The sequence below is a fragment of the Coturnix japonica genome, chromosome 2, assembly GCF_001577835.2.
Source record: "Coturnix japonica isolate 7356 chromosome 2, Coturnix japonica 2.1, whole genome shotgun sequence".
NCBI lineage: Eukaryota > Metazoa > Chordata > Aves > Galliformes > Phasianidae > Coturnix > Coturnix japonica.
This window is the reverse complement of record NC_029517.1, coordinates 102060751-102080296: the sequence shown is the minus strand read 5'-3', so window position 1 is coordinate 102080296 and position 19546 is coordinate 102060751. Positions and strand designations below refer to the sequence as shown.

General features: G+C 42.7%; 1 protein-coding gene across 1 annotated transcript in view; it reads right to left on the bottom strand.

Moving 5' to 3' along the window:
- Nucleotides 1–11820, bottom strand: part of RAB2A (RAB2A, member RAS oncogene family) — a 40087-nt gene extending 28267 nt beyond the window's left edge. The window contains exons 1-2 of the mRNA XM_015855618.1: nucleotides 11477–11820; nucleotides 797–868 (exon numbers count right to left, since the gene is read on the bottom strand). Of these exons, the coding sequence (XP_015711104.1) occupies nucleotides 797–868; nucleotides 11477–11522 (118 nt within the window). The 5' untranslated portion in view covers nucleotides 11523–11820. The remainder of the gene's footprint in view (nucleotides 1–796; nucleotides 869–11476) is intronic.
- Nucleotides 11821–19546: the final 7726 nt, after the last annotated feature.

Below are 19546 nucleotides of genomic sequence, written 5' to 3'. Positions count from 1 at the left end.
CTCTGTCTTCCTAAATCCGTTGGGGTAAATGAGAAAAGTACTCTAGTCAAAACAGAAACATGCCCTATCAGTAGCAATGAAGGAAGCTTCCAGCCTATATTCCTTTCTTCTTTTCCAAGCAGCTTCCCATGCTCCATTCCCACACCACTCACTATGCTGCTACCTGGGCTCACTTCCTCATGCCACTAGCTTCTGCACCTGCTCTTAGATGTCAGCTGTACATGAAGAAGCTCGGGCTTTTTATTCAGCTAGCCTACCTCCTGCCAAGACATCAGAGGTATCTGAAAACTGAATTACTCTAAAAGTTTGAATTGTATCAGATGGCCACAGCATACATTCTGTTACATGAAAAACACTTGTTTATGTTTCAAGTGTCTATTTTAGTACCTCCAAACACAGGAAGTCTACCTATTCCAGGACACAAACTAAAAATAGAGACTAGGGATACATTCTGTGCAATGCTCAGCATGAGTAGGAGAGCTTAATAGGTTCTTTGAAATAACATGAAAAAGTTCAAAGGTTCTGCAAATGTCCTAGAGGCTTGCATTTGTTATACAGTTAATATGTTATATGTCATATGTCATATGTTAACAGTGAAACTGATCTGAAGACTAAGTTTGTCCACAGAAAAATTTATTCCCACACAAAATTCCATCATTAGCTTAGCACACTCATAAACACGTGCTGAGACACCCTACTTGCTTAAAACCCTTAAAAAAAAAAGCCCCAATCCAACCAATCTTAAATATGTTTCAAAACAGCACATTAGTATTGTGGGGGAACCAAAGAGACGTACCAATAGTGAGATCATGGACTGGCTGAAAACGCTTATCTGTGAACTGTAACAATAAACATGATTTCCCAACACCTAAAAAGAAAAAGAGAAAAAAGTATTAAGTAAATTTTGAAATGATCTGTCAAGAGTCAATATAAATCAATTGTGGTGAATGCTGTATATTGGTTAAAAATTCATCACTAGATTCTGAAATACTGAGTTTCAAACATGCGTAGAAACACAACTCCCTCATAACAGTTTTTAAAGTTTCCTGTGTAATAAAATAGTTAATTATTTTGAAGAAGTAGTTCTGTCTTCAAAACCAAGGTGTTTCATAGCAGGCTTTCAAAGCACTATTCCATATCTTCTCACCACTCTAACTACAAGGCCTGCTGCTCCTCACTACTCTACCTCTCTCCCAGTGGTTTCAACTTTCTCTCAAGCTAACATGATCCTCAATAACACCTCATTGCCACATCTCCTAATGTATCAGCTGAGGTAACAACAGGTATTTGTGGGCTGTTTATGACCATTACGTCTTACTGCTCACTAGCTCCCAACAGGCCAAGAAGCAGTCTGTGCAGAACAGGCAACAAGTGAGTTCACATTACAACCGAACAGGATAACACAGTCACCCTGATCTTGGACCCACATGGTTTAACTGCTTCACACTACGCAGACACTGGTCAGCAAACAGGCAATTTCTTCCATACATAGAAGTACATAAAAGCAGATATTGTTGATAGGAATACTCAAACTGCCTGCATTTGTAAACACTGACTATTCACAGGTAGTTTATTCTTGTTCTTTTACTTGGAAGGTGTCATTCTGTCAGTTCTGCACCGTCACATTTCATATTTTTAGCCTTATACAACTTGAGAATCACACATTTCCCAAACATTGCCCAGGGAGGTGGTGGAGTCTTCTTCTCTGGAGATATTCAAGACCCGCCTGGACGCCTACCTGTGTGACATGGTGTAGGGAGCCTGCTTTGGAGGGGGGCTGGACTCGATGATCTCTAGAGGTCCCTTCCAACCCCTACAATTCTGTGATTCTGTGATTTCATTTTCATACACTTAGACTTTGCACTACCAAAAAGGAATACTGTAGCACCCATCCTCCTGCTAGACTTTCTTTAAACTGTCCAGGGAGGTAAGGCTAGTTTAGCCACATATCAGAGGTCAACAGCTGATCAAGAGCAACATGCCTGACAAGGAAAGATAGCAGAAAGAAAGAAAAAGAGGGACAAGTAGAACCACATTTCAAGACACAAGATATATATACCAGAGGTTTGCAGATAGTGGCATTTATCTTTCTGCTGCTAACTTGAACAGAGTTTTTTAGTATAGTTCCACAAAAAAACAAACCCTACTCCATCAAATTCACTGTCCATCTGTCTGTTTAGTCTTAAAAGCTAAGACCAGTTTCAATTAAAGCTCACAGAAATAGGAGACTTGCATTTCAGCACTCAGAGTTAACTAACAATTGAGGCAGCAATTCCAGCCAGCTAAGCCAGACCCTCATGCTGCTGTCCTTATTCTTCCCTACAGTATGTTCATGCTCCCTTCTCCACAGCACATGAGAACTCATCACTGGACTAAGCCATTCCCGTTTTGTGCTGGGTTAGCGTGCTAACCTGACAAGAAAAGTGACAGAAATGGCTTAATGCAAGGTCAGACAAGAACAAGAGTGAGTTTAAGTGAGGGAAGAGAAATGCAGTAGCCAGCAGATGAACAGCTTAGAGTGGCATGGAACTACAAGCCCAAGGCAAAGTTTACAGCATTGGCCTTAACACATTGTTGTTTTTCTTTTTTTTTCCTGTAGCTCTCTGGCTTATGATAGCAAGCTGCCAGGACTGGGAACTTAGAGGTTATGTCACATTCAGCCTCGAACAGAGTTAGCGGACATGACAGAAGAGGAAGAAGAATGGGCAAGCACTAGACATAAGAAACAGATTGAAGGACAGGCAGAATACTGGAGCTGCAGAGACAGAGAACACAGATCTCTAAGGAGTCTTAAAATAACAGCCATTATAGTACTCCCAGAGCAGTGTTTACATACACAGATAAGTTTTATACCACCACTACTGAAATACAGCTGCCCCACATAGAACATAATCGCCATCTCGCTTACAAAAACAACCTATAAATCAATCCAGAAATAGAACTCAGGAAAGCTTCTGCCATTAACCTGAAAAAGTAATTTCAACTATCACTGAATAAACCAGAGCCTCAGAAATCTTACTATCATTACCGTCACTACAGAAATGTATCAAAATTCAATCAACAAAACAACATTTGATTCAGTGTCCCAGCCCCGGTTCACATGCAGCAATCTGATCTTTCTTCTTGGAAGACTGATGAGCAGCTTGTTGGTTCAGATGAACGAACAAACACTACGGTCAGCACAGTTCAGATGATGGACAAGCGCAGCCCTCTGACACATGCAAGGTCTGTAGTGAGCACAAAATGACCATGATGCCTGCACCTCTATGTTCTTAAAGCAAGGCTTTATGATACGTTCACTCAACAGAAACAGAAGAAATTAACCAGTTTTTAATCAGTGCTGCTACTTCCACAACCTCCAGCAAAAGCCTGCAGAAGTCCATGAGTGTTGCACTGAGTTTTACAAGAAGTTGCAAACAAAGCTGCAGCTCCTCTTAAATTTACATTGTAATTCATCTTTACATAATGCTTATAAATATTGTAATGCCTCCATCTAATAGCAACATTTTTGTTTCATTTTATAGTTCTAATACACTACAAAACTGTAACAGGACATTTTTTATTACATCTTATTATTATATTACAGCTTATTATATCAGCTTGTGACCCATACATTTCTAGAGCATGAGCAGACTGTGCTCTCATAGACAGCCAGGAACCTTTGTCAGGAACAGGAGTCACAGAATCACAGAATGACCCGGGTTGGAAGGGACCTCAAGGATCATGCAGTTCCAACCCCCCTGCCTGGCAGGGCCACCAAACATACACAGTTACTAGATCAGGTTGCCCAGGGCCCCGTCCAACCTGGTCTTGAACACCTCCAAGGACGGGGCATCCACAACCTCCCTGGGCAGCCTGTTCCAGGGCCTAACCACTCTCCTAGTGAAGAACTTCCCCCTAACATCCAACCTAAATCTTCCCTCTTTTAACTTAAAACAATTTCCCCTAGTCCTGCTATTGTCAGCCCTTTCCAAAGAGTTTACTCCCCTCCTGGGTGTAGGTTTCCTTCAGGTATTGAAAGGCTGCAATGAGGTCACCCCGCAACCTTCTCTTCTCCAGGCTGAACAAGCCCAAGTCCCTCAGCCTGTCCTCATAGGGGAGGTGCTCCAGCCCCCTGATCATCTTCATGATCCTCTTCTGGACCCTTTCCAAAATCTCCATGTCTTTTTTGTACTGAGGGCTCCACACCTGGACACAGTACAACAGATGGGGCCTCACAAGAGCCGAGAAGACTCCCTATGATCACGTCTCACACTAGTCAGCTGCACAACACAGAAGGGACAGATTTAGTTATTTATTAACTCATTCTCTGTTTTACTGCAACAATTATTTCAGACAAACCATCCCCAGAGGAGAAAAAACCCTTTAACATCTTAAAATGAGATACAAACAGATCTTGGATACATTTCACCAACAAATGGCAAACAAAAGCTTTTCCCTAGGAACAAATTCAAGCAACAGATACGTGCTCAAAAGAGAGCAGTGTGCTTCTTTGCAAGACCCTGTTGCAGAATCACTTCATTTCTTAGTGCTCAAGCAGCAATAGAAAGTGATGTGGAACTTGCGCCACAGTACTGCTTTACTCTTCCATCTCTGTATTCCAAACCAGCAGCCTGTGGAGTCTCCAAATCTCCCTGCCTTCCATAACAGCTCCCTCCTTATCCAGGTGTTGCTCTGCAGTCAATTTCCCTAGGCAAAACATTACCACAACTTTGCTATGGTCCCAACTGGCCCAGAGATGCTTCAATATCTCCTAACTCCAGCACCAGCATTCATTTCACTACTCAGCAAGACAGAGCAGCAAAGCTAACCTCTCCCTTCTCACTGACAAGATTACACAGCGAGCTAAAACAAGAAACTGACCCAACAGAAAACTACAGACACCCAGAATATTGGAACATGCATGAGACGAGGGGTACAAAATAAACAGTGAAGAGCTGATCCCTCCAGCAGCAGACCCTGCCTGTAGCAATTCAGAAAGCAGCTCTGTAACCACAGCAGTTGCGATGATACAGATAAACCAGTTTAATTGCTTTTGACAAGAAAGCAGACTTGGTTCCTTCTTCCAGCTTCCGAGTTTCTGTGAAAAACTCAAGAAAAGGCAAAGAAATATACATTTTTATGCTTGCAAAACTGTCAACTACAAAGTCGGAGGTGCACTGCTGTCTTCATAGAGGAGCCGCTTTGCAACACCGGAGGCCCAGGTTCGAATCCCCCCTGTGGTGCAAGTGGTAGAAGTGCTGCTCTGCTACACAGGAGGCTCAAATCCCGGGGGTTGGACTTGATGATCTCTAAGGTCCCTTCCAACCCACACCAGACTGTGAAAATCCAGGCTTTTATTACCACTAGACTAAACTCACCTACTCACAGATTACGGCCAGAAGACAGGGAGCCACAACAATTCAACACAGTCCAAGTGTACTGAATTCTGAAGGCAAATCTCTGTAGTTACACTGCTCACCACCTCTGACAGGCAGACTCACACCTTCCTATGCAGTTCTGCCTCTTTATTCAGAATGGCTCTTATACTTTCCTGATCACACCTGCTATTTGCCTGGTCTTGTTCCTTTATAGCACTTTTGTGAACTGAACTGTCTTTCTGAAGGATTGATAAGTACTGATGCTGATAGCTCAGAAGTTTGTAGCTAGGACTAGAGGTAACCAGGACCTCCCACTTTGGCAGCAGATAAGCACTGGATTAGCTCAGGCATCACAGCCCACTTTTTCTTGTTGCTTCACAAGACAGGGTGACCAATCAGCTCACCACCCACAGAGGCAAAAACTGACTCCTGCGATATGTCACTCTCACCAATTCTCCTACGTCCATTTTCCACTCTTTAAAGCACTCCAGACCTTGGCAGGCAATCCCCTGGGCCAACTCAACTACTTACTGGGTGGGTAAACCATCTAGTGCAAGATGTAGGGACTTTTCTACAGCATTTTTGAGTTAAATCAGCTCATACTGACCAGCTCATTGCTGGTCTCTTTTCAGTAGTGCGTGGGGACAGGACTAGGGGTAATGGGCTGAAACTTCAGCATAGGAAGTTCCACAAGAATGTGCACAAGAACTTCTTTATGGTGAGGTGACGGAGCACTGGAACAGGCTGCCCAGGGAGGTGGTGGAGTCTCCTTCTCTGGAGCTATTCAAGACCCACCTGGACACCTACCTGTGTGGTGTAGGGAACCTGCTTTGGCAGGGGGGTTGGACTCGATGATCTCTAGAGGTCCCTTCCAATCCCTACAATTCTGTGATTCTGTGATACTACATTGCAAAGATTCCCACGAGATTATGAGGAGCCAGACCTCTCCCTTTTACCTGTCATCAACTGTGTCACTTGGGCATCCAAGCAACCAAAGCCACAATACTGAAACAAGCTTCCTGCTTCTCCTACTTCTATTAAGAAAACAAACAAGTCTTTAAATAGACTCAAGCCTGCCTCAACAGACAAGTCTCAAATAACAGACTTTAAAACTAAATCAGATCTAAACCAGATAATTAAATAGTAAAGATGTCACAAGATACAGACTTCTAATCTGGCTTATGAGCTACTTCTGATTCCTTACAGTAGGCTGCACTATTCTAGATTGCTTCCAGATGTTTCATGAACCCCTGTCTCATCACAGGCTGCAGCTCATTCGTTCTCTCCTTCCTTTCCAAATACAGCATATTTTTCCAACTCAGCTAAGTAAAGTTACATATGACTCTTCCAAAGGGTTAAGCATAATACGACATTAACTTAAAGCAAAGATTATCCTTAAACTCTCATCAGACAGATGTCTGTCAGACAACTCTGTCATTAACAGATTTTTTTTTTTCTTTTAAATAAAACCAACAGGAAGGAGAGACTGCACAATTTCAAACTGCTACAAGTGTGCTTACAGTTTGCTATTTCTAGTTAGCCACTTGTAAGAATCTAAGATGTACTTACACAACACCTAATATCTACACTATCAGGATCAAAGTGTCATCAAAAGCATCTCAAGGCAAGATGTAAGTAGCATAGGTTCAGTTTCCTGATTTGCAGCACGAAGAAGTTCTTGAACTACCATGAATTGTTCACATCAGATCTAGGGAGATAAAACCTGTTTAGTTAAGAACTATTGTAACATACCTGTACAAATGAAGGGCGAGAGGCTTTTGCCTTGTGTAATGCCATGAAAGTAACGGCTACCCTAGAATAAAGTGCAGTGACACTGGAAACACTTGACAAAGAGATGAGAAAATAAAGCCAATTCAATCACTTCAACACTTGAGAATCTCCTGGACAAGTGAAACAGCAGACATTCTAGAGTATAGTAAGCTGTTCAGGTAAGGAAAGAGACATCATAAAGTAATCCTACTTTCTCTCATTTTGCCTAGTAAGAACAACTGAGATACCCTTGGTTTATAGGTAGCAATTATTTACTGAATTTGGAAGGCAAGTCAAAGCTCATTACACAAGAAACTCTGAGGATTGCTGAACTAACCCATCAAAGGAAAGAGGAAGACAGAGACACTCATGGAAGATGCAGTAACACTGATCATACACAGACAGAATACAACTGCCAGGTTATGTTGGCGGCAAGAAATCTGACCATTGCAAAAGTGATATTTCAGGCACACTAAAGTTTTGTAAGAGTCTTTAATGGAAACTGCTAAACATACTCTAATACTAGAAAATCCTACTTAGGTGGCAGGGGGGAAATCCAGCCCTACTATTTACAGACATCTTATGTATCATTTTCTTTCCATACGGTAATATGTTACTGGTAACAAAAGACATGTAAGCTGTAAAGGAGACTTCACTGTCATACAGAAGAACTTCTGAGAACAGGAAGGCTTTCAGTCAATAGCTGCAAAAACTGGCAGCCCTTGTGTGCTAAGAGAGTTCACCCTGACTCAGATCAAAGTCCACCTAAACCTCAGCTGATGGCCAAAACCAGATGTATAGGAAAGTGCAGAGGAACACACCACCTCCTGCTGGCAGCCAAATCAAAAAATACCCCATCAGTCGCAATACAAAGGTCACAAGAGCAAGGCCCAAGCAGAATACTCCACATATGATCTTAAGCGCACCAGCCTGGTCTGGTGGTTGGTGACCCTGCACATAGCAGGGGGGCTGAAACCAGATCATCATTGCGATCCTTTTCAACCCAGGCCATTCTATGGTTCTATGAATAACAAAGTAAGCAAAGTGACAAGATCTGTTGAGCAAAAGGCAGTGCTGCACAGTCAGTTCCTGTGGCTGTCATTTTAAGAGGCTGAGATCACACTGAATTCCTGTGTTTAAGTAGATGAAAGCACCAGGAATCACAATTTGGAGAAGACACAAGCAGGTGTCTTGTATAACTGCAGATTTTTTCGTTGTTTTGTTTGTATCTTGCATAACCCACTTTGCTTTGTAGTGCTGAAAAAGAATATGAGCTAAATGTTAAAATCTGTCCTTGGTTGCTGCTGTCTTACTTTTCTCCTACAGTTTGTTTACAACCAATTGCTGAGTCACCAAGCAGTTGATCCACTTCCAAAGACACTCGAGTCTCAGAGATAAATTTCCATACTGCTGTGAAAACTGCATGGCACACAAGGCCCTTGGTGCTAATGCTGTGACGAAACACCACTGGAACAGATCGAGATAGCCCCCATCCATTGTTAATTTCTATAATGGGATCCTGGGCTCCATCAGGAGAGGGGTGGTCAGCAGGGATAGGGAGGTGATTGTCCCTCTCTACTCGGCTCTTGTGAGGCCCCATCTGGAGTACTGTGACCAGGTGTGGAGCCCTCAGTAGAAAAAAGACATGGGGATTTTGGAAAGGGTCCAGAGGAGGGCCACAAAGATGATCGGGGGCTGGAGCACCTCCCCTATGAGGACAGGCTGAGGGAGTTGGGTTTGTTTAGCCTGGAGAAGAGAAGGTTGCAGGGTGACCTCATTGCAGCCTTTCAATACCTGAAGGGAACTTACACTCAGGAGGGGAGTAAACTCTTCGAAAGGGCTGACAATAGCAGGACACGGGGAAATGGTTTTAAGTTAAAAGAGGGAAGATTTAGGTTGGATGTTAGGGGGAAGTTCTTCACTAGGAGAGTGGTTAGGCCCTGGAACAGGCTGCCCAGGGAGGTTGTGGATGCCCCATCCTTGGAGGTGTTCAAGGCCAGGTTGGACGGGGCCCTGGGCAACCTGATCTAGTAAAGGTGTATGTTTGGTGGCCCTGCCAGGCAGGGGGGTTGGAACTACATGATCCTTGAGGTCCCTTCCAACCCGGGTCATTCTGTGATTCTGTGATAATCAGAGCTACCAGTTCAACTGTCTTTGACTGAGTTTACAGTAGCAATAACACGGTGTTTTTGACAAGAAACAACTGCACAACATGAATTGTCTCTTCAGTACTAGCTATGCCAGAATTCTAAAAGACTCATAGGAGATCTGAATGAAAGCAAAAGCAACTTCCTGCTACTGCCATATTTCATTTTCTTCAAAAATGATCACTGCATTGGTTTTAATTGGCTTCCTGTAGCACAGAATCATAGAATTACCCAGGTTGGAAAAGACCTTGAAGATCATCAAGTCCAACTCCAGCCTAACCATAGTACCCTAACTCTAAAAACCCTACACTAAATCATATCCCTGAGCACCACATCCAAACGGCTCTTAAACACAACCAGGGATGGCGATTCAACCACCTCCCTGGGGAGCCTATTCCAGTACATAACTACCCTTTCTGTAAAGAAGTTCTTCCTAATATCCAACCTAAACTTGCCCTGGCGCAACTTGAGGCCATTTCCCCTTGTCCTGTCACTTGTCACTAGAGCAACTCTGAATAAAAACCGAAGAAACTAAAAAAAACACACCAAAACCAAATAAACCACAAACCCAACAACAAAACAAACAAAAGATAAATTTCTGACATGTTTTCTTTCCCATATCTCCCTTCTCTATCTTACTATACCCATAACTGGCTCTCAAGAAGCTGAAACAGAGACAGGAGTGACACACATCAATTCTGCATTTCTCATTTCATGCAACTGAATTGCAGCACGGACTGCTGCACTATAGAAAGTTCATTCTAAAAATTTAATCAGCATACAATCAATATAGCAAAGCAGTTGTTTGCTGTCTTCCCTACCACTTCAGCGATCACAGCTTTAGAAATGCAGCACAATTGATCACCTGTTCTGAGGCGCCATCACTCTGAACTCGGCATTACTATTCTGCATTCTCCTGGGAAGATAAACTTGCTTCTTCACCTGAAGCTGCCCAGGTGTTCTCCTGTCCTTTGGGTTAATGAACTGTCACTCACATAAACAGTCAAGAAAAAACAACTGGATTTTCACTTATCTCAAACCTAACATTTCCAAAATGGTAGTTAAAACTGGGATACCTCACTTAACATATATTTGTACTACAGCTTCTACTGCACCAGCCTAAAAAATGCCTGCAGAGTTCAAAAACAGACTTAAAAAAAAATGGAAAAAGACCTCTAAAAATGTAGTAATTGCAACCAGTATATTTAGTAACCTCACATGTAACACATCTGCCATGTTTAATTACACTCTACCTACAACATGGCTCATGAAGTACAATTATGGAAGTATCCCTGCAAGAGTATCTAAGATGATGCCTGCGTCATCCAAGGTATGTACTAGAGGAGGCATTTACTCAGGTATGAGGAAAACAACAAGGAAGATGTATGATGCATAGGCACAATAGCTAACTACGTTAGTTACCTCCCCCTGACAACAGCTGGAATGGAAACACGCTACCTACATCCACCCTGTGCCAAGGGCACAGAATCACAGAATGACCCGGGTTGGAAGGGACCTCAAGGATCATGTAGTTCCAACCCCCCTGCCTGGCAGGGCCATCAAACATACACATTTACTAGATCAGGTTGCCCAGGGCCCCGTCCAACCTGGTCTTGAACACCTCCAAGGACGGGGCAAGGAATATGGCACATTGGGTAAGAAGCATCAGACAGCAGTTTCAATCAGTGTACGGTTATGCCCGCAGCAATAGTACGCGGGGTTATTTGCTACGTGGCACTGACAACCATCACACCACAAGTTTCTACGAAGGAAAATAAGAGAAGGGATGAGACCGACTCAACACACAGCACCAGCGGTCCGAAAAATAAAAATCGCATACATCGAAAAAGAGACAAAGCTTTCCGCTTCCCTCCGGCAGCACGCTGTGACACCGTAACAGGCCTCCCAGCATCTGCAGCCGGGCCCTCACGGAAGGCACAGCACAGCACAGCGGCCTGCGGGCGGGGACAGCCGCTCTCCAGCCCGCCGGATGCCGCAGGCAACGCCGGAGAGACGGCGGCGGGCCCCGAGGCCCCGAGGCCGCGCGGCGGGCGGAGGCCCCGGGCGGGGCCGGGCGCAGGGGCGGGGAGCCGCCTCCCCGCTCGCAGCCACCACGTCGGCGACGCCAGCACTGCGGAAATGGGGACGGGGAGCCGGGCCCCGCGCTCGCTCCGCCCGCCCCCGGCTCCGTCCGCTTACCCGTGTCCCCGATGATGATGTACTTGAAGAGATACGCGTAGGCCATGGCCGCCCGCTGCCGCCTCTCGCTCGCTCCTTCGTGACGTGCGCGCTCTTCCCCCCCGCCCCCGCTGGCCGGGATCGCGCTGCGGAGAGTTCGATACGGTTATAACGGCCGCTCCCTCCGACCTCAGCCCCGCCGCCTCCCGCCCCTATCGGCCTCTCTCCGTCTCGCTCCTCTCCCGAGGCGCCCGGGAAGGACGCGGCGGCGTTCGGAAGCGCGGGGCGAGAACAATAACAGGCGCCGAGCGGCCCGGAGCCTCCGGCAACGTCACGCACCAACCTCCGAGCCCGGCCCCGCCCCCGACCCGGATGTGCTGAGGTAGCCGCGGCGCCTCACGACGGCGTGAAGGGCGGAGCTCGGCGGTGCGCACCGCCCCCTCCGCTCTGTAGTAATCTGGAACCCTAATGTGTAACTCCACACTGGTTTTCCTTATATACCGTGTTTGAGTTCTGGATTGAGAAAGGTTCTTTTGTCTTTCCTCATCAAGCTGTAGGCAGTCAGCCGGCAAGGCATCCCTAATTGTGAACAGCTTTTACAGGCTCGGGGTTACTGAGGCCCAATGAGTTGAAATAAACTTCAAGGTGTTCATAATTCAGCGCTGCTCTATGGAGCAATCTGTGTACCCAGGACTTTGGCCCCTGAGCTGGCACATTGGCTTGGCACCTGGGCTGGTTCCACGCACATCAGGTGCTGAGGGAAGGGCTGTTGTCTGTAGATAAGGCTGATGAAACTTGGGTTGGTAAATTGGTGTGAATTGGTGGAACTGTTGAAGAGCCATTTTCTTCTCATAGACTCGCAGATCGGCCTTCCTGGCTGTACCAGTCTGGTAGCTTTTAACTTTATAAAGACTTTAACTTGTGATGAGTCAGGTCAGGAAGTTGGACAGCACTGATTTCCGACGCTTCTATGAGCTGTGTGACTAACTTACTCTTAAAAACCTTCAATAAAGCTGATTGCTCAGTGTCCCAAATGCTGTCTCCATATTGAGTGATACTGATTTCCCACACAAAGAAGTAGTAGTAGTTGGTAGAAGTGCCGCTCTGCTACACAGGGGCTCGAATCCTGGGGGTTGGACTCGATGATCTCTAAGGTCCCTTCCAACCTGCACGAGACTGTGATACTGTGATACAATTAAGCTTTTTTTCTTCTAGTCTTCCCTTTACATACAAATTATATCTACTTCACTGCATGAAAAACGTGTTCCTTTGCCAGACTTGTTTCTTGCTGTTTATTTCCTCCTCTGTACTTATGTTCTTTTTCCAATACTATCAGCAATGTAGAGTCCCAAAGAGGCATTCTCAGTCATCGATAACACCAGCCTCCTCACCTCAAAACAAAGTGTTATCTCCTGTCTGATTCCTCTCTGAATGTAGTTTGGTTTTATTGCAGCATCATATAAATTTAATTTTTCATCCTGAATCTCTTCAATCCAGTTACTACACAAATATAGCTACATATTTGATATCTTCTTATGAAACACTACTTTTCCTTTCACTTAATTTTAGTAGTTTTGGTCACTCTCTTACTTTGTCACACATTCTATGAAAATTAGTCTCTGCTTTCATGTATTTTGTGTCTAAAGGGTCTGTTTTCTTTCCCAATAATTTTCATGGTAGAGGCGTTAGCTGAAGGAAAAGTTGCAGCTGGGATCATTTATTGCATCCAGTACAGAATTCAGACTGGAACAAGTATTTCTAAGTGCTTGCTTGACCTCTGTAATAACTTCAGTTGGTGTTCATGCTCTTCTCACTGGTTTGTATGGCAGATAAGATGCCATCTCATCTGGTGTAACAAGGGCTGCTGCTGATAGAGCTGGTGCAGCTGTGTCTGGTGCAGACCCTCTCTTGGACCCTCCCCTTTTAAAACCGCCTGCTCAGTCGGGGAACCAGACTGGGTAAGCATTAATTTTTCACTGTAAGCTTTCAGTCAGACCCATTCTTGGTCCCAACAACAGCCATACATGCTGTAGTGCATTGGCAACTTTGTCACATGGAACCCAACTCTCCTCAGCAGTCATCACTTCTCATAGAGCCCTCTGGTTGGAAGAGTAAAGCCCTTTCTAGATATCAGCCATGCAGGTGGATTTTGAGTCTGAGTGTGAGCCCTCTTCTGCCAGAGCCTCTCCCTTGGCTGACAGGATTAAGGAGACCTGGGTGCCTTGTGGCACCTTCACTGTCTCCTCCAGAGTCTTGTCCACTCATGACAGCTCCAAGCCTCCTTTTGCATCAGGGATTTCTGCATTGCTGAACTTCAAGAAGTATTTATTACTCAAAGGATTGGTCAAGCCTTGGCAATCACCTCTACATCCCTGTGTTGTATTATTTAAGGATATTTACCTCACTCATTAGATCTGGTCTCAATATCCCGTTTCTGTGATCTTCTGGTTTGATGCAAGGTGACACTGACTTGAACTGACTAAACAAAATCTCATCAGGAAATGGAATTACCATTCTATAGAACTGCAGATTGCTGATGGGCAGAAAATGCAGTGACTACAGGATTTCTAGTGAAACACTCTTGCTTAGACATTTTAGAGTGAGGCCTCCCTTCCTGTTTCTGCTTTGGCAGATGGTAAGCCAGAGAGGTAACCACCCGGAATGCAACCCATGGGACCTAATTGCTGTTTGGCTCTGTTCAGCAGCTGCACAACAACTAGACAGACAGATCACTTATGGTTGTCCAGTCACCTGAAATGCTTTAAAAGTTTCACATGTGCACATTCACAAAATGTTTCAGTCACTTACAGTGCTGCTGGTGTCATACTGATGGGATCAGTTTTAGGTAGAGGCTTGAAAGGATCATAGAATCACAGAATCATAGAATGGTTTGGGTTGGAAGGGACCTTTAAGATCATGTAGTTCCAACCCCCTGCTATAGGCAGGGATATCTCCCTCTAGACCAGGTTGCTCACAGTCCCATCCAGCCTGGCCTTGTGCTTCCAGGGAGGAGCATTCACAACCTCGCTGGGCAACCTGTTCCACTGTCTCACCACCCTCACAGTAAAGAATTTCTTCCTAATATATATTCTAAACCTACGCTCCTGCAGTTTGAAGTCTTTGTCCTGTTGCTACATGCCCTTATAAAAAGCCCCTCCCGGCTTTCTTATAGGCCCCTTCAGGTGCTGCAATGCTGCTATAAGGTCTCATTGGAACCTTCTCCAAATTGAAGAGCCCCAGTCAGTTTTACACTGAATTTCTGTCATTCTCTGCTTGCTATCTGATTTACCTTAATTTTTAAAAGTTATTTATTTTTGGCGTGCAAGTGCTGAGTAGAAAATGTTATTTTCCAGTGTCTGAAATTTATCTGTATGTACTTTTTCTAAATCTCAGCTTCATGCTATTTTCTATCTTATTTGTGATATTTACTCATTAATTTTTGGAGGCTTCTGTTTGTATTTTGTGTAATTAACATGGCAATATGTAGCACGCTTTACATATTATAAATGCTGAGGATGGGACCACACCTCATATGGAACTCTATAGAGCAGATCCTGTGGGAAGTCAATCAAAGTGATATAAATTTCAAAGAAAATCTGCCTTTGAAAGATATAATTTTCTACCTGTTAAGAATTAAAAGTGAGCAGAAGCTTGTTAGCCATCAAATTTTTACTTTGATTTGTGGAAGATATGGTTTCAGATCCTTTAAATTCTAATGTAGAATCCCTTTTAGACATTGTTTAGATAAGGCACTGTAGAGATGATCTGGCCTATTGATAAATGCTTTGAAACTGTTGTAAGATTATCATTAATTTAATGACATAGAGAAAGGTTTATCAGCTGACCACTGTAGTACTTTTTCCTTCCACTTTAAGGTTTTGAGATTCTATTACTGTGTCAGATTAGTAACACTTTTCTCTGTCCAAACCTGTAAACTGAAGTAATGGCAGGGGACACCGCAATGCCTTTGACGTACAGCACAAAGCAGTAGCATTTACTGATTTGTTGCTGTCTCTGAAATTATAAGCAATTTACTGTCATAGTGGATTTTCACAACAACAGGTTAGATTTCTCGAATATGTTTGTCTATAATATCTTTAGCTGGGTTTGATAGTACAAGCATTTTGTATGCTCAGGTATGTTCCTGAGATGTGGGATCAGTTCTCATTTGCGGCCAGAGAGTTGCTGTAGTTGCTTAGTATTTTTTCTATTTTTATTTTTTCCTTAACATTGAAATCTTTTGGAGGAAGAAATCATCTTTCTGAAGTCACCTTTAGATTTCTGATCCATTCGCTGCTGATTGAGTGTTCTTTACCTGAAACACTTCACAGAAATAATGTAGAAGTCAAGCTACATCCTTGAATTCACATAGCTGAGTCCAATGATCAAATTTCATTTCATTTTCCCCTCCCATTGCGAGGATACGGTAGTGAGAGCTTCTCATTTGTTGTTTGTATTTGGTTTCATTTAATGAGATGGCCTCAGCAGCTTCAGCAAAGGTTCACATACTCAGACTCTTCAAGTCCTGCAGACTGAACTCTGTGTTCCCCTTGTTAGGTCAATCCAACAGGTTGTTGTGTGTCTTGAATATGCGGTTTTATGCAGATTTCTTGTATGCGCTGAAAGAATAAAGCAAAGTAGTATCTTAATATCCTCCATCCCTCAGGTTTCACAGTACAATCTTCACTTCTGGAACTGCAATACAACATTATCTTTCACAGCTTTTCTGATTTTTGCTTTTGAGGAAGTGAGAATGGATTAACAGTTAAACGATGCAGATTTGCACTCTGACTGGCTTGCTAGGTATGTAACTTACAGAAAACACAACACTAGAATCTCTAATTTTTACACCATTTAGATGCAAAGCACAGGAGGAAGCAGAGACCATACACAGAGAGCAGCAGGTAGAGGAAGGGCAGAGCAGCAGGCATCTGCTGTGCTCTGGGACATGTGGTCTGGAGCAAATAAATGGGTTGTTTTGACATTCTTAATCAGGTATGAGGAAGGTGAGTGCAGGGAATAGAAAGAGCAGAGATATCTGGACTGAGAATCATAGAATCATTAAAGCTGGAAAAGACCTCTAAGATCACCTAATTGAACCATCAACCCACCACCACCATATCCATCAAACTGTGTCTCTCCACATCACATCTAGGGACAGTGACTCCGCCACCTCCCTGAATTTGGGCTTTGGAATGAAAGAGGTTTTGGTGCAATGTAACATCTTTAGATAATGCAACGAAAGGGAAGAGTGCAGTTCTTCAATTTTGCAGCTGCATTCACATTTTGGGTTTTCAAACATACGTATGGAAATATTTACATGAGCTCTTCTTTATCCCCGTGTATTTACAAATGGCCTTTGCCACTGTTATCATTACACCCTGCTTTTCCTTGTGAATAACCTTGTTTTCTGCTGCCTTAATACAAACTGTTTGATAAAACAGCACTTTTCCCATAAAAAGTAGGAAAACAAAAGGATCCTTGAAATAACCTTGAGTGGCTAACGAACGAACTGAGAAAATACGCTGATTCTTTTTTTCTGTTCTTAGGAGCTTTAACGAATGTGTGCTCACAACAAAATTCATGAGGGCATCAAGTATTAGGGCTGCACAGACAATATCAGATCCATGCAGAAGTCTACATGAATGGACATCTTCAAAGATTTTCTGACTTCAGAGACATATTTGTTTCTTAATTTCTTTTAGATCTCTATAAGCAATTGTTTTGACAGTGGTTAAATCCAAAGAAAGCAGAAGGTATTAAAGAGATGTCGCACATGCTCACAGGAACCTTCCTGTGTACTAATGGTGACAATTGAGACAACTTTATTGAGTTTCATTCAAAAGGAATAGGACCAAACAAATTCAGTCATATTTTGTTTTTCAAACTGAAAACATCATTTTGTTCTGAAACCCTTAAAAAGAAGGGCTTTTTTGTGTTTGTTTGTGGTCTGCTTTCGTTTTTTTCTTACCCCTCAAAACATGAATTATTTTCTTTTTCTGTAGCTATGATACTGTATGATGATGCTAAAAGGTTGAAAGTTCCTAATGAAATTGTTTAAAACTTGACAAGCCAAAATAATATGAGTAACAAACAGAATTGCTTTTCTTATTTATCATGTATTTCACCAAGGAGGTGTTTCTCTTAAGTATTTTAAACCAGGAGATATTTTCCTTTAACAAATACATGCATTCAGCCCTTATTGATGTGGATGGCAGCACATGCTTCTGCATGTATTTTCCTTCATTGGACTGACTCTGTGTTTTAGAATTTGAGCTGTTTTAAGGTCACTTTAGCTCAGCTTCCCTTCCTTGTCTGAGGTTGTGAAGGTCACGCCTACCTAAGCTGTTATTGCCCACATGTGCTCTGTGATTGTAGCCTTACATTGTGAGCTAGAGAGTCTTTCATTTCACAGAGCAGACAATAGTCAAATATCATTTTTTTTTTGTATTTGTTAAGGTTCCTGTATCACTGTCTATTCATATGCTGACTGAGAGAGGTAAACAGTATATCCTACAATTGCAAAACCAAACAAAACAAAGACCAGCGACCCAATAAAATGAATCTTAGTGGGACAAAAAAACCCAGAACACTTTACTTTGCATTCATTTCAGATGGTGAATTATTAGGTGTTAAATATATAATTTTGGATTAGTAAATGCATGACTTCTCTCTGTGGCAAATATTTGCTCATTTGTCTTGTTGCTGTGATCACAAGATGCCAAGTAGTACAAAAATTTGTCTAGGATTCTACGTTATGTTTCATGTCAGTAACTGTAGATGGAAAGTAATTCTCCCAGCATCAAGGCCTGGTTTATTTCCATGAGATTTCTCTATGATTATGAATTTTTTCCTTTATCTCTCTTTAATTTACTTCCATTCCACTTTAAAAAGAGATTCTTCAAGTCTTCATTTTTAGTCCAAAAACATGAAGTATTGTGTCACATCTTCACTTAAAGAAGTTTGAATGATAAAAATAAGTTCAGACAATATAGCTAGCCACCGTAATTATATCTTTTAAGACTTGTTTTGTTTTTACAGCCTTTGTCTCATCATAATTAACTTGTGTAGACAATACTTGCAGATTGTGGCCATGTAAGCCCTTATCATTGTAAGGCTCGCTCAATGGTATGTTGGCAGCCTTCCTTTTCAAACACAGCTCTAATATGTAGCAGTTTTTTTCCTGTTAGGTTTCTCACTCTTATATGTATTTTATATTTACGTGTATTTTATGTTTTCTTCAGTGATCTTCTTTTCTTGATATGGTAAAAAAGGAAAAGAAGAAAGTAAGATATTTGACAAAATGGGTACTCTCATGTTTTCAAATGGTAAGAGGACTAGTCTGTTGCATGAACTCCTTGGTGCTGTAGCGGTAGAAAAGACAGTGTGTAGTACTTCCCAGTATGAACCCCAGTATGAAAGTGATCTGCAAACTATGTGAATTAATTTTGTATTTCAAAAACATATCTACCACAGAGTTGCTAATCTTAGAAAATCAGTGTCCAGCTTGCTTCTTCTAGGAAATGGTCAGCCTTGTAACAGCTGGCTATGCAAGTCATAGCCAGCAATTCAGGCGGTTCATATGAACATATATAGCTATTCAGAGAACAGGGTGCTTGCATGGTGCATCTGACTTCCTATGCTGACAATACACCATAAAATTCTGCAGTGTGTTAGGTGTGTGATTTGTCTTGGCACAGAGAGAAACTATGCAGGCTACCTACCCAGAAAGGTGTGGTGGCACTTAGTGAATTCATCTGAGATAGGCAAATAGAGATCAACATATTTTTGTATCTTGATGACTCAAAGAAAGATATTAAAAATTTTCCTGCAAGTGAAAGCAATGAAAGTTTCCAGTTCAGCTGGTTTTCATGTCAGTTGAGATAAAGAGAGCACAAAGAACAGCTTATACTGATAGTAATGTTTATGGCCGATCAAAATGGAGGCAACAACACAATCTCCAGTTTATGTACTACAGTGTCTTGTATGGAATGAAATAAAAAAGTATTTTTGGAAGAGTATGTTGAATGCTGTAGGCAAGGAAAAGAAAAAAGAAGAAAAAGAAAAGATAGATACAGACCAAATATACAG